Raw genomic sequence first — 14,405 nt, forward strand, 5'->3', positions numbered from 1 at the left:
CACAGAGCGACCTACTCCCTACTACCATGATGGCACCTGTAGTAGGGGTAAAAGTCAGTACTGTCTGTCAGTTGCAGGGAACTGTTACATTGGTCGGCCAGTTGGGAGACAGGAAGTTGGTAGGAATATGCACCCCACAGCACTCTTTCTAAATGCAGTACTGAAAGCTAACACCCCAAAGGGAGATCTAATTTGCCCAAGAGAAATTAGCCATATAGAGGCAAGGAGTAAACTTAGAAGAGCAGCCCAATTCGTACAATCTTGAATACACTATTTAACGACTGCTGCTTTAGTCAAATGGCATGAAACATAGCCCTATTTATCTGCAGCAGCTGGGGTTGTATTATAATTGGTAGACAGGCCCTTCTGCTTGCTGTCTGTGTTAAATGCATTTATATGGTGCATACTCTAAGCCCATACCAGTGCCCCATTTTGTCATTGGTAACACCTACAGTGCCATTTGGTTCCATCCCTTTTCGCCCAGGTTTCAAAGACTCCATCACAGATTGGCATCTGTAGTTGTAGCAGTATCAGAAGACAGTGTGACATATTAGTTGTGTTATAAATGGGTGGGTATAGCTGGAAGTCCAGCCAGGTGACTACTGCTGACCATGTTAATTGGCTTGCGCTTTGCCTAAAGTGTTTGTCTGAGTTAGCTGGCAGTATTGTGTGCTGCTTTGGTTACCCGGCATTTATCTGCTGGCTTACACGGCCTGTGCTGAGTGGGTGTTTTGAATTCTGTTTAGACGTATACTGTTGTGTAGTGGTGGGTTGTGATGGTCTGGGTGAATATATTGTCCCACCAGAGAGGTTGGTGTGTACCACATTGAATGTGTGTAAGGTGTTTTGTTTAATATGATGTGCTGGTAGTTTGTGTGCATAGGTATTTAATAATATGAACTGGTACAAGCACATTGCGACCAAACTATATGTCATGTCTGCACTTTGTTTTTTGTATACAGTTGTCTAGTGTTTTCTGTAGGACATTGGGCTATGAGTTATGTACAACTCTTACCATTACAAGTACAGAGATCTCATGGAGAGTACAGTACCTTGGAAATGGTGTAAAGGAGCAGGGTTAATGTTAACGTGCCCGGCTACAGATGAAATGTGGGTGTCAAAGAGCCACATCAGAGGCCAAGCGGTGAACTATGGGAGCTGTTACCTGCTGGAGGTATACCTGAGAGTAATTGTTTTTTGTGTTTTATTTCCTAGGGTATCCCAGGCATAGCAGGCTCTCCAGGAACAAAGGTAAGGAATTGGAAAACAAAACCATGACAATTGGGAAAACAGAAACTGTTTAAAGGAATGTAACTGGGAAGACCACCCAGTACATTGTTGGCCTTTCCAGGGGTCTTGCACCCTATAGAGAGGGACAGGCCTTTTGCTTAGGAGCCAGGGTAGACATGTCAAACTTCCAATGTTCAGGAAGTTGCAAAGTTGTGCTCCTTTGCACACCATCACCTGCGGTCACATTGTATTCCAAAAAACATATGCTAGTGATTTATTCCACTAAAAGAAGAACTGCTGACAAAAAATAGGATTTTAATTTTTTTTCCACAGAATCTGCTTTATGCAGGATTTTTCACCACATGTTTATAAGTTGACAAAGTTTTGTTAAAAGCCTCCTAAAGTACCAATTTCAATATTTCCTCCCTAAAATTGAATCAGTTAATACAAATCGCTATCAAGTAAACACATATATAGTAAAAGCAATTATAACATCTAACAATATGCAACTATCGACAGTTTTTGCAATCACTGTACATAAAATTCACCTTTTTGACAAATATCACAGTTTATGCTAAAACAAACTGCATCCCTTTACATATAGATGCCACATAACGGGTGTGAAGGACGTCCCCAAAGCCTCACTCAGGCCCCAGATTTGTGTAAAAACATAAATGATATTGCATTGACTCGCTTCTTAATGAAGCAGCGTACAACCTGAATAATCACTAAAAGACAACCACATTTCTCTAAATCTCTACGAGTGCCAACAAGAATTGTAGCCTCCTTCTAAGCTGCATGGTCTTTGAAAGCACAAGAGATTGATAACTTTGTGCGGGGATGACACAGTAAAAGTTAGAAGACAGTCAGGGCCTGATTCACAAAGGTAAATTTATACTTCTCTGTACGTTTACGATTGTTTGCTATTCACAAAAGGATTTACGAGTAGTATCTTTACGAGTGCAGAGTCTCAGTGAATTCAGTGTTGTTTGACATTATGAGTACTTGAATTAGTTGGAAGCAGATAATACATTTAAAAGTATTCCAAATGGGGGGCCAAAGATATGCCTTTCCCCAGGCCTCAAAAATCCTTAAGATGTCCCTCCACATTCAGCACTACAGAGGCCGACAGACATGGAGGCCGATCCACACCCAGCTTTAGGTCCTTAAATGTAAGGATGTTCTCTGAGATCTGCTTAGCTTGGGATGGCTTTACCTCCACCCATATCCCTTTGTAGAGCGATTGGATCACCTTCTACAGAGAAGCTGCTGTGGCTCAAACAAGCTTTTTCCCTATCAGCCCCAATCCACACCATTGAAAGCTGCACTGTAGTCGATGAAACATGTTTAAAAGTTCTCCGGAGACATGGACTGCCTGATTTCTCAGTAATGTGACTGCTAAGATGTTTCCGAAGGTTCTACCTTGGGCCCTAAAACCCTTTATGCCTCTTGGATATTGGTGCTAAAACTGTCCAAACTATTTGGTTATTTTATATGAATGATTTTAAAGGGGCCATTCAGTGGAGAGAAAAAAACAGCTCTCTTCATCCAGTCCTCTATCTTTTACAATCACCAACAATACTCATTCTAGAATGTTCCTTTGATGAGGTCAGCATGGGTTTTGAGATCTATTTTGACATCATTGTGACATCATTCACGAGATCGCCCTTTAAAAAAATGCAGATCCTTCCCACACAAACTGTGGCTCCAGTAGCTCGTCAAACAGAAATGTCCAATCAACAGGAATATGTATTGTTGTGTTCTCAACTTCTCTAATCTTTTCTTGTTTTATATTTTAGGGAGACAGAGGAGAGACCGGACCGAGGGGTGAACAGGTACAGTCAGAGACACGTCATGTTTACTGTAATTACACAGTCAAGCTTCACTACGGTGGAAGCTTGTCAACGAACACCGGACAGGGCAAGACGCATCTATGATTGTTTGACTTGTTGGAAAAGGCCTGCTTTTGGCTACATAGACGCCCTCAATATTGCCAGGCCATTTGACATTACTTTGTGGTTTTATGGCGAGTTATTATACTGAAAGGTGGCTGTTTCTCAGCGGAAATGTGCGCAGGCCCAGTTTCTTATTGTGCCTTGAGTCTGGGGTGAGATTCCCTTGTTAAAACCGTCAGACAGGCTGCTTTGTTTGTGAATTTTCATAGACAGAAATGTATCTTTTGTACTTCACTTTAAGTTGGATGCTTCGCTGCCAACTATTTTTCTTCTTTACAATGTGTTATCTTTTACACTGTTCATCTTTGGCCTCCACTCAATCTCCCTGTCTGTCAAAGCATTTCAGTTCCATCACATGAAAGCGCTCCAAAGAGGGCAAACCACACCTGTGATTGTTTAACGTGTTTGAGAGTCATGTTTAAAGTTACACTGGGCAGGCTCTGATGTGATCCTGAGCAGGGAACCTTGGTTTAACAGCTTACTTGCTTACCTTGCATCCTGGACGATGAGTCCTAATCCTGGCTTTGGCCGCTTCAACACAAGCTCTGTGATTCTGTGAAACAGCTTTATCTGCCTGTGGTTTAAAGTATCAACAAGAATTATGGGCCTGATCTTGACTCTAACGGACAGATCAAGTACCATGGTCGTGGTAGAGTTGTTAACTACCGCCATGATGAGGGAACTCTGCCCGCCATATTTAGAGGTGTCCACCAGCTCAGTGGACACACAACAGTTCCTGTAAATACATTCAACACTTGATGGATGTCTCTGGCAACACAACGGAGCCATACATCAAACTTTCAAACTTTTTTTATTTTCAAAAACAAAATCCTAAAGCTTGGGTATCCTGTCTGCCAAACTCTAAATCGGGCCCTTTGTTTGAACATGTTCTGCTTCTTTCCAAAGATGTTTCCATGAGCACAGGGAGACAAGAGAGTAAGCATCCCTGTCCAAGTGTCAATGTTTCCTGGGTCCTTATCACACCAATGATCTGCTGTTATATAGGGCTTGGTTTTAGGATGGGCTTGCAGCGGGTCAAGTGATGGACTGGTGAAAGCATCAGAACAGGAGACTCTATAACAATCACACACAATGCTCACTGTAAGGACTCATTTAAAAAGGCACTGTAAGGGCTCATTTAAAGAGGCACTGTAAGGGCTCATTTAAAAAGGCACTATATCAAACACAGACCCTCTCCTGCATCATCCCTAATTTGTGCCAGTTTGTGCCGGGTTCAGTCACTAGATTTTGGCTTTGGCCACAAGTATTTTTATGTACCCGCATTTGGTGACTTTGGCGCTTTCTTGCCCAGCAAGGTAATCTGCAAGACATCAGGGGCTAAATGTACGAAACGTTTTTGCGTTCGCAAATGGCCAGATTGGCAGAAAATGCCTTTGCTGATGTACAAAGCCCACATTGCGATTCAGTAACCTGTTACCAATCGCAATTTGGGTTTGCGAATCGATATTTGGGAGGGTCGTGTTTGGGGCATCCCTTCCAAATATCGATTCACATTGGTATGTACAAATGATTTGCAATCGAAAACACGGTCTCAAAAAATTTGCACTTTACTGCCAACTGAAAGTTGCTGGTAACCTATTCATAAATGGGAAGGGGTTACCTTGGGACCCCTCCCCCTTTGAGAATGGGCCAATAAATATTTTTGGCTCTTAAAAAATAAAAATGAAACTTTTCACTTTTTATTTTTAAATGCATCCAGTTTTCATTTAAGGAAAAAGGACTGCATTAAAAAAATTGCTTTATCTAAAAGCAATCACAGACATGGTGGTCTGCTGTTCCCAGCAGGCCACCATCCCTGTGATGGCAGCGAATCCAGTGGGTCACATATTGCGAACTACCTCAATAATATTCATGAGGTAGGTCTATTTGCAACCCACTAGGAATCTCTGTTTAGGGGATGGGGTTAAATAACCCATTTGTACATTGGTGATAGCAATTAGCAAAAAAAACTCTATTTGGTAATCGCTACTACTATTGTTCATACATCAACCCCAGGTTACAAAGTGCACATCGCACCTCGTAATTGCCACAGCAGTAAAAACGAGTGCAGAAGCCATTTGTGCTGGTTTTTAGTGCTGCTTTTCCGCCTAAATGAGACCATAAATGTTTCGTAGCAACAACTCAATAGGGCTAGACAAGACTTCTGAGTATGATCTGCATAAAAAGCTCCAAGATGAGGCCAAACCAGTGAGCCATCAAACCACTTGAGGACTAGAGGTGGGCGAGCCAACAGATTAACAGGGTGTGCCGAGCCTGAGCCAAGGGTCTGTCTTGGATCTTAGAGCCGGAGCTTGAGACCACTGATTATGTTTACTATGAAAATCATACAACAAACATCGCACAAAATATGATTAAGTCTCTATAAAACTCAAAAAGCGTCTTTGTTTAACAGATGGTAGTTTTGACAATATATTATGTCAAACACAATAGCTTTTTGTACAACTCGTATTCTAAACTCACTTATTTGAAAGTGCTTTCATAAGCTATAATGAAGAAAAAAGAGCTTTAGTTAAATAAAATATTTACCTAAGATCACACAATTTATGAGGGGAAGCTCAGATTTATACAGGTTTTCTGGTTTCACTTTTTACAAATTAGCCAGTAAATGGGTATCTATCTGTCTTTTCTTAAGTTAAGTGTTTTTTCTTACCTCTGTGTACATTTTTTCTGCAGTTTTTGCATAGCGCAAACTCGGCCTGAAGTTATTGGAGCACCAGTTAAATTACACAAGGTCACATTTATTGTTAATACCCATGGGAAGATAAAGTGATTTGCCCAGAATCACAGGATGTTGAGATGACTCTGAGACTCAAACCTGGTTCTCCACTCCCAAAGTCAGAAGCTCTGGCCGTTACGCCACATCCTGGGTAGCGGGAGGGAGGCAGGCTGAAGCCACTTGAAAGCTCGGCTCATTATAGGGTCGGGCTTCCAACAGGCCCTAATAATCATAATAATGATAATATTAGTAATAGCACAGGGAAGGTTTCGACGATGGATTCTGGGCGACAAGAAATAAGCAAGAGCATCCCCATTTTTCACAGCTGTCCTTATCCATATACAATTTCTTGTTGTATGCGCGCTCCAGATCTGTTCCTTATTGTGAACAAGCATTTCAACTTCCGGAATTTAAAACATATAGAATTATAGATGGGTAACAGTGAATAATGGGGAGGTTTTTCACCTAGGGGTTCCGAGTGACATCAAACAGACAATGATAGGTTGTCTATAATGTCACTCACAATCCCAGGGTGGATAAAATCCCTGTTATTCGCTGTCAACCCATCCTGGACCGCATGAAGTTATGGTGGCCAAAATCGTCTTCCTATGCTCTTGACTTCTACTCCGGATCTGGGAAGTCATGGGGCGCCACATTTAACATGGCGTCTCCTCCCTGTCTCAAACATAAAATAAATACCTGGCCTCCCACCATGATTCCTCTCCAGCTTCCCATCCTCTCCCATCCCAAAGCTCTGCTCTCTTCTCTCCATCAGAGCATCCGGTAGGGAACAGGGATTTTATCCACCCTGGGATTGTGAGTGACATTATAGACAACCTATCATTGTCTGTTTGATGTCACTCGGAACCCCTAGGTGAAAAACTTCCCCATTACCAGATTTAGAATATGGCATTCAAAATAGTATCTTTCAGTTTGAGCCGTACATAGCATATAGGATCACATATGGGTAACAGTGGAAAATGGGGAGGTTTTCACTGAGGGGTTCTCCATGAGATCATATAGACAATAACAGAAAAGTCACTCAGAACACCAAGGTTTTTAGTACTTTGTCTGCACTGCTAGTGATGTACTGCAATGGATTTAAGGTGAGTGTGATCACACTTGACTGGAAGGGCCTGAGGTAGCTCCTTCTGTACCAGTACTGTCCTGTCAGATTGGACCTTCTTGTCAACTCAGAAATGGAAGCATAACACTTGAAGAAATGCTTATTAGAGTGTAAACATTGCCAAGTAGGTTGAGAGAGTCCAATAATCTCGTCAAATAAATATGATATTCAGAAATTGAATTTCCATGCCTATTTGTAGAAACGGAGATCCTCGTTTATGAGGCTTTGGCGCATGGCAGCACCGCAAGGAATCTTGCAGCACTGCCCTGCAGTAAACGAATCGGACAGGAATGTGCCGTATCGATGAGATACAGTGCATTCCTGTATTTTTCCCTGGTGTGGGTGCACTATGGGTTGCCATGCGCCAACGCAGGCACACTTGCGACATGGTGCAAGGGTGCCTGAGCTGCAGGAGTGATTGTTTTTGGGCACCAAGGGGCACCTTCCCTGACAAAAACAATCAATGGAGGCGATTTCCTCCTTCTGTGAGTGCTGCAAAAGAAGGCAGTACACATAGAAAGAGGAAAGAAACGAGGAGAAATAAGGATATTTCTCCTCGTTGCATCCCCCTAACGCCACCGCCCCCCCCCCGCCCCCCCCCCGCCACGGGGTGACGTTAGAATCTGACGCATTTCCCAAGTTTACGATTCCTCGTAAATCTGGGAATACTTCAGATTCCATGAGTGTTGCGTGAAAACACCCATAGCAATACCCATGAAATGCTTGTTTCACGCAGTGTTCTACGTGAAAGGGGCACATATTTACAAGGCCGTGAAAAGCCATGCATAGTGATTTTGCGTGGCCTTGTAAATATGCTGCGGCACATTGCACCACTGAGCATCAAAAACGTGACCCTGAATGAGTAAGGACTAGCACGTTTCCAGTTGGCTAATGGTATGGCAGGTCTGAGTGCTGGTTTAGCATGGGTGATGCATGCCATATGTGTTGCTGCACTTCTCTCTCAGCCGCTGGTCTAAGGCCTGGCCACTCACCAGGCACGTCCACACAGCACATGTTCAGAGTGCATAGGATTGCACAAAAATATAATAAAAGCATTATTTTATTTAGAAGCTTTCAGTGTTCTTGAGCCTTTTCATCTAATGTTAAAATGTATTATGGATATGCCATCAGTGCTGGTTAAGCACAAACACATGAAAATACAACAATGCCGTCAAGAACAGAGAGTCGTGCCTTGAGCAACACAACTTTAAATGTCATCACACCTAACCTGGTTCTCTTGTGTCTCGTGTCTTTGCAGGGGCGGCCTGGAGAGACCGGCCAGAAAGGAGACTCAGGAACTGCTGCTGTGAGTGTTCGTTGAAGCGTTGTGTGTCCATCAGTCAGCATCCATGACCTTTGCTAGTTTATCCCTGAGTGCACAGGTGTACCAGTAGGGATCTCTGCCCTGCTCCCTCTATCTGGGCAAATTAAACAGATGTAAATAAACTGAGACATCACTTCTATTTCTCATAATATATGCCTGATGTGGGTGCTTGCATACCAGCCACTCTGCTGCCTGTGTGGTAGAGAAAACAACCAGCACAACACTTTGCTTAGGCCATCTCATTCGGATTTTCATAGCACCAGTGATGGCTCCCGTCTCCATGGCGAGAACACTGCATTTGGAAAACTCAGTCGCAGCGGGTGACCTGTCCAGTGCCTCCACCATTCCTGACTTACCCCCCTGACTCTAATAACCCAGGCCCTTATGCCCTATCCTCATGCTGCGCCCTCATGTCGTACCTTTATATCCTACCCTCATGCTCCAACCCAAGCCCCAGCCAAATGCCCTGTCTGCCTTAAAATCACTATGCTCTTTGGTTCTCAGCCAACCTGAGGTGGATACGCTTCCAGTACCCACATTTGTAAATTCCCAGACATGCTGGGGCTTTCCTCCCAGTATCAGACCTGCCAACTCACACAGTGCCACCACGTGTCAATAGATTTAGGCGATCCTCACCCTGACTCCCAGTGAGATGCCAATATAGCAGGGTATACGCCAAGTGAGCTGGTGACCCCGCAGAGAGAAGGTATCCATCTCATGTTCTGAGGCCCAATTCAAGGACTTCACAAGATGTTGGTGGAAGCCTCAGAAGGCTTTATTTGTTTTTGGGGAAGGGTCTGCTTGAAGTCCTGCACCTTTTCTTGGCCAGGTCCACTCCTTGTTTGGCCCAATTGTGATAGGCTCAAATCCTCGCATTCACTCCAGATCCCGCCCATCCGGTGACCCTCTTCCTCCTCTCACGCAGTAAAATTATTTACAAAGGTGGCACATCTGTAACATTTGAGACGCAGGTTTCATGCCAGAGAACTGTTGCTCCACTCTCAGGCCCACCAATTTCACCTGCCATATTAATGTTGGTGAGGAACACAGAGAAACATCCTGCTGCCAGTCGTCTCTAAATAAGCTACATCACAAGAAATATACTGCTGATATATAGGCACCTGTTTATCTATATATGGAATAGCCTGAAATGCACAAAATGGCTGTGACTCACTGTGGCATTTCCCACCATATAGAATAAAGCCTATTTAGCAAATGATATATGTATGAGTTTTCATATACAGAACTTTGGAGACTTTATAAGCAGAAGACTTATACAGATATTGAGCACTCTTCGACCCCTACTAGAATATCCTTAAGCCATGATACATAGGAACTGCAGCAACAACAAATCCCCTCCTCCCCCCCATGTGAACATTCCCCACAACTCTGCAAGGCCACAGGAGTAAACATGCTTGAGCACTCATTACTTTGTTCCTGAACAAGAGATGGAGACAGTTTTCTTCTTTCTGAATAACAGCTCTGCATCTGTTTATATTCTTGTTTCAGAATGTCGAAAAATCCCTTGAACTCCTGGGAATTAAGGTAAGCGCAGGAAATGTCAGTTATGCCAAATGCTTTACACACACACAACCATTAACACAACCCTCCTCCTGCCTCGTGTCTTTTACACTCTATCTCTGTGGCTCTCCTTCCCACCAGCCATCTCCTACCTGGTGTTTTATGTCTACTTTCCCTTGTATGTGTTTTCTCTCCCTCTCTCTGTCAGCCTGTCTACCTGTGTGTTTCTCTTCCTTCCTTTCTCTTTTGTCCTTTCTCTTTCTCCCCTCTCTATCTGTCAGGCTCATGTTCCCATTTGTATCTAGTAGTCTGTGTATCTGTCTCTCATTCCCTCTGTCTTTCTTTTTCGCTTTCTTTCGCCCTCCTATTTTCCACTCCCATTTTCTCCCCTGCTCTTTCCTTCTCCCTCCTCTTACTTCCTTGCCCAGTGTCTCCTGCTCTTTATGTTTTCTTTTCCTCTCGCTCATATATCATCTCACACTTTCTCTTTCTTTTCCATTCTCTTTTTTGCTCTGTTTTTTTTTCGGGGAACATCGTTTACAACGCGGGGATTACATCGTGATGCCATTACATCGCGGTTTTTACAACGCAAGTCGTTACAACGACTTGCGCTAGATGGTGCTCTAGGACAAGGAATAGTATAATTTACTATCCAACACCTTCCCTACTGTACGTAGACTGGAGTTGGAATAGTAAATTATTCTACTCCTAAATCCAGCGCCCTCCAACGCAGGTCATTGTAACGACTTGCGTTGTCAAAACCGCGATGTAATGTACCGCGATGTAAATGTATGCGTTGTAACGTCATACATCCGTTTTTTTCAGTCTCTCCTATTCCCCATTTCCTACTATGGTATTTTTCTTCCTGACTCTTTTGCTATTTTACCCCGACTGCCGCTCCCTCTCCCTATTTCCACTGTGCTGCATGTTCTCCAATGCCCATCTCCTTTTCTTACCACCTTTCTTTCGTTTCATCAGATACGTAGTAAATTAAAAATTCTTTCATATTGTTCATATTTCATATTGACTGAGAGTTAATCTCATGATATGTGGCTAGTTGGCAGCTAATAACAGGTAGACTCTTTGATGCTTATTTTTTGATAACATGTACTCTACTTTGCCTTTTCTGAACATTTTGATTCACTCTTGTGTCTTTCTTTTACAGACTTCCACCTTGAAAGACCTCATTGACTTGCATGATGAAACCTCTGGACTGCTCCCGGGAAGGAGAGTGCTAAAGGGTGAACCCGGAGAGCCAGGAGCCAAGGGATCCCCTGGGAAGGATGTATGTGTCTGGTATTCAGTTTTCTATGTCTAATTAATGCAAAGATGTGGATAAATAAGAGGAAAAGTCTCTTCAATTTATTTGATATGTATAATGAATTTTATCAGGAAAATAAGTACACAATTGGCAAAGCAGTAATAAATGAAAGCAGCTTATAAGAATACTCTCTTAAACTGTCAGAAGTGCAAAATACATACAATATCATATTAATCAAAAGAGTAACAGGATAATATTAGACAAATCATTTTTAGATGGTTGTAAAACTAGTCATAATTCAAATTATAAACCAGATTTTTAACAGGGGGAGAGTGTAAAAGAATATGTATAAACATACTTTTTGACAAGGAGCCTGACCAATATCCATTAATTTAATTAATATTTACTATTTTCAACTTGAGAAGGTGCCAGCGGCATGAGTATCACAATGCGCAAACCTTTCAGTATCCCCATGTAACTTGGACAAACTTATAAGACCCCTGAGCAACACAACATTCAAATGTCACTACAAAAACAATTATTATCTCTTAGTGGTATTCCTTTGTCTTTTTATTCTTCCATCTTCACATAGAATTATGTCACTTCTGAAATTCAGTTTTCATTCCAGACATTCTTGTAGCCAACACGTGTTTTGTCATTGGTACATAAACTAAATTGACTTCATCAGGGCTTTTCACAGAATATCGCAAAGTATGTAAAATGTTGTTTTTAATCTCATACAGTAACTGAGTCCTCAATCACAAGTCATATCAAGTAAGAATCATCAATGCTTCTCTCGCCTCTGGTTGTGTACCTGATTCCCTCCAACTAGGTCAAATCACATCCATTCCCAGAAATCCCAGGGCTGGCTCAAAGGATCTCAACAACCTCAGACCTATCTCCAAGCCAAAACTATGGAAAAATGCATCTTACAACAACTCAACCGGCATATAGAGAATTCCAACCTACTTGACTCCTTCCGATCAGGGTTCAGGAAAGGCTGTAGCACAGAAACTACCATGCTCAATATCGCGGATGACATCAATAGATCCTTAGACGAAGGGGATGCATGCATACTTATTCTACTTGACTTATCAGCCGCCTTTGACACTGTGAATCACCCAGCCTTACTGGAATCACTGAAGATTCGGTCTGGTATCAATGGCACAGTTTTAAAATGATTCACTTCTTACCTTCAACACCGATCACAACAAATCAGAATCAAGTCTTTCCTCTCGAAACCCACACCTGTCTCTCTTGGTATCCCCCAGGGCTCAATCCTCTCCGCTTCCCTTTTCAATCTCATCATGGAGACCCTTACTATCATCCTGAAGCAAGCTGGGATCAAATTTCACCTCTATGCAGACAACACTCAACTCTACTACAAAATCAAATCACCCAGTGACATCCTACATCATGTATTTGTAAAGTGCATGTTCACCCGTAGGTCTCTTGGCACTAAATAACACATGTTTATCGTTACCCATCTCAATGGTACTCATTTTATCAACCTCAGATGGATGAAAGGCTGAGTGGACCCACAAGGAATTGAACCTGGGACTGTTACCTCTGCCCTTTGACCAGTGAGGACATTTTGCAGTTTGCGGGAAGAACGGCGAGGAGGCACAGCATACGGGACTGCGAGGTCCAGGGTGCACGCCTCCAACCTTTCTAAAGCACACCTGGAACCTCTTCCCGGCCCCGCCTCCACCAATCCCACGCCTCGCGGCCCCCGCTTCGCGGGGGCCGCTCGGAGGCCCGGACTATTTAATCGCAGCTTTCGGATGATCGTGTTGGGACTGTTACCTCTGCCCTTTGACCAGTGAGGACATTTTGCAGTTTGCGGGAAGAACGGCGAGGAGGCACAGCATACGGGACTGCGAGGTCCAGGGTGCACGCCTCCAACCTTTCTAAAGCACACCTGGAACCTCTTCCCGGCCCCGCCTCCACCAATCCCACGTCTCGCGGCCCCCGCTTCGCGGGAGCCGCTCGGAAGCCCGGACTATTTAATCGCAGCTTTCGGATGATCGTGTTGGGACTGTTACCTCTGCCCTTTGACCAGTGAGGACATTTTGCAGTTTGCGGGAAGAACGGCGAGGAGGCACAGCATACGGGACTGCGAGGTCCAGGGTGCGCGCCTCCAACCTTTCTAAAGCACACCTGGAACCTCTTCCCGGCCCCGCCTCCACCAATCCCACGCCTCGCGGCCCTCGCTTCGCGGGAGCCACTCGGAGGCCCGGACTATTTAATCGCAGCTTTCGGATGATCGTGTTGGGACTGTTACCTCTGCCCTTTGACCAGTGAGGACATTTTGCAGTTTGCGGGAAGAACGGCGAGGAGGCACAGCATACGGGACTGCGAGGTCCAGGGTGCACGCCTCCAACCTTTCTAAAGCACACCTGGAACCTCTTCCCGGCCCCGCCTCCACCAATCCCACGCCTCGCGGCCCCCGCTTCGCGGGAGCCGCTCGGAGGCCCGGACTATTTAATCGCAGCTTTCGGATGATCGTGTTGGGACTGTTACCTCTGCCCTTTGACCAGTGAGGACATTTTGCAGTTTGCGGGAAGAACGGCGAGGAGGCACAGCATACGGGACTGTGAGGTCCAGGATGCACGCCTCCAACCTTTCTAAAGCACACCTGGAACCTCTTCCCGGCCCCGCCTCCACCAATCCCACGCCTCGCGGCCCCCGCTTCGCGGGAGCCGCTCGGAGGCCCGGACTATTTAATCGCAGCTTTCGGATGATCGTGTTGGGACTGTTACCTCTGCCCTTTGACCAGTGAGGACATTTTGCAGTTTGCGGGAAGAACGGCGAGGAGGCACAGCATACGGGACTGCGAGGTCCAGGGTGCACGCCTCCAACCTTTCTAAAGCACACCTGGAACCTCCTCCCGGCCCCGCCTCCCACACGCCCTCCCATCTATATTAAGGACTTCGCCCACACGCGCTAGCGGTACGCGCGCAGTCGCAGCTCGGGCGAAGACCGGGCAAAGAGCGGGCCCTCTAAGGCCCTCCGAGGCCGATCGAGGCTGGGCTGGGCCAGGAGTTTGTCTGCTGTTCTGTGGGATTTTGTAGTATCTAAATATCATCATGGCTTCTAGCGAGAATGTTATGTCAGGGGAGAAACTGAGGACTGTGGTAAATGGCCCCCTAGATAGTTATTTTAAAAAGACATTTGTAACGGATAAGGATCAGGATATTACTCTGGATGAGCGCAGACTTGAACGTCGTCGCTCTATTGAGAACATGAAA

General features: G+C 44.5%; 1 protein-coding gene across 1 annotated transcript in view; it reads left to right on the top strand.

Annotated features, from left to right (window-relative positions):
- The window catches only part of LOC146797369 (uncharacterized), a 401,286-nt gene that overhangs the window by 173,760 nt on the left and 213,121 nt on the right, over positions 1-14,405 (top strand). The window contains exons 52-56 of the mRNA XM_085624372.1: positions 1,216-1,251; positions 3,030-3,065; positions 8,307-8,354; positions 9,882-9,917; positions 11,059-11,178. Of these exons, the coding sequence (XP_085480498.1) occupies positions 1,216-1,251; positions 3,030-3,065; positions 8,307-8,354; positions 9,882-9,917; positions 11,059-11,178 (276 nt within the window). The remainder of the gene's footprint in view (positions 1-1,215; positions 1,252-3,029; positions 3,066-8,306; positions 8,355-9,881; positions 9,918-11,058; positions 11,179-14,405) is intronic.

This window comes from Triturus cristatus, chromosome 9, assembly GCF_964204655.1.
Source record: "Triturus cristatus chromosome 9, aTriCri1.1, whole genome shotgun sequence".
Classification (NCBI taxonomy): Eukaryota; Metazoa; Chordata; class Amphibia; order Caudata; family Salamandridae; genus Triturus; species Triturus cristatus.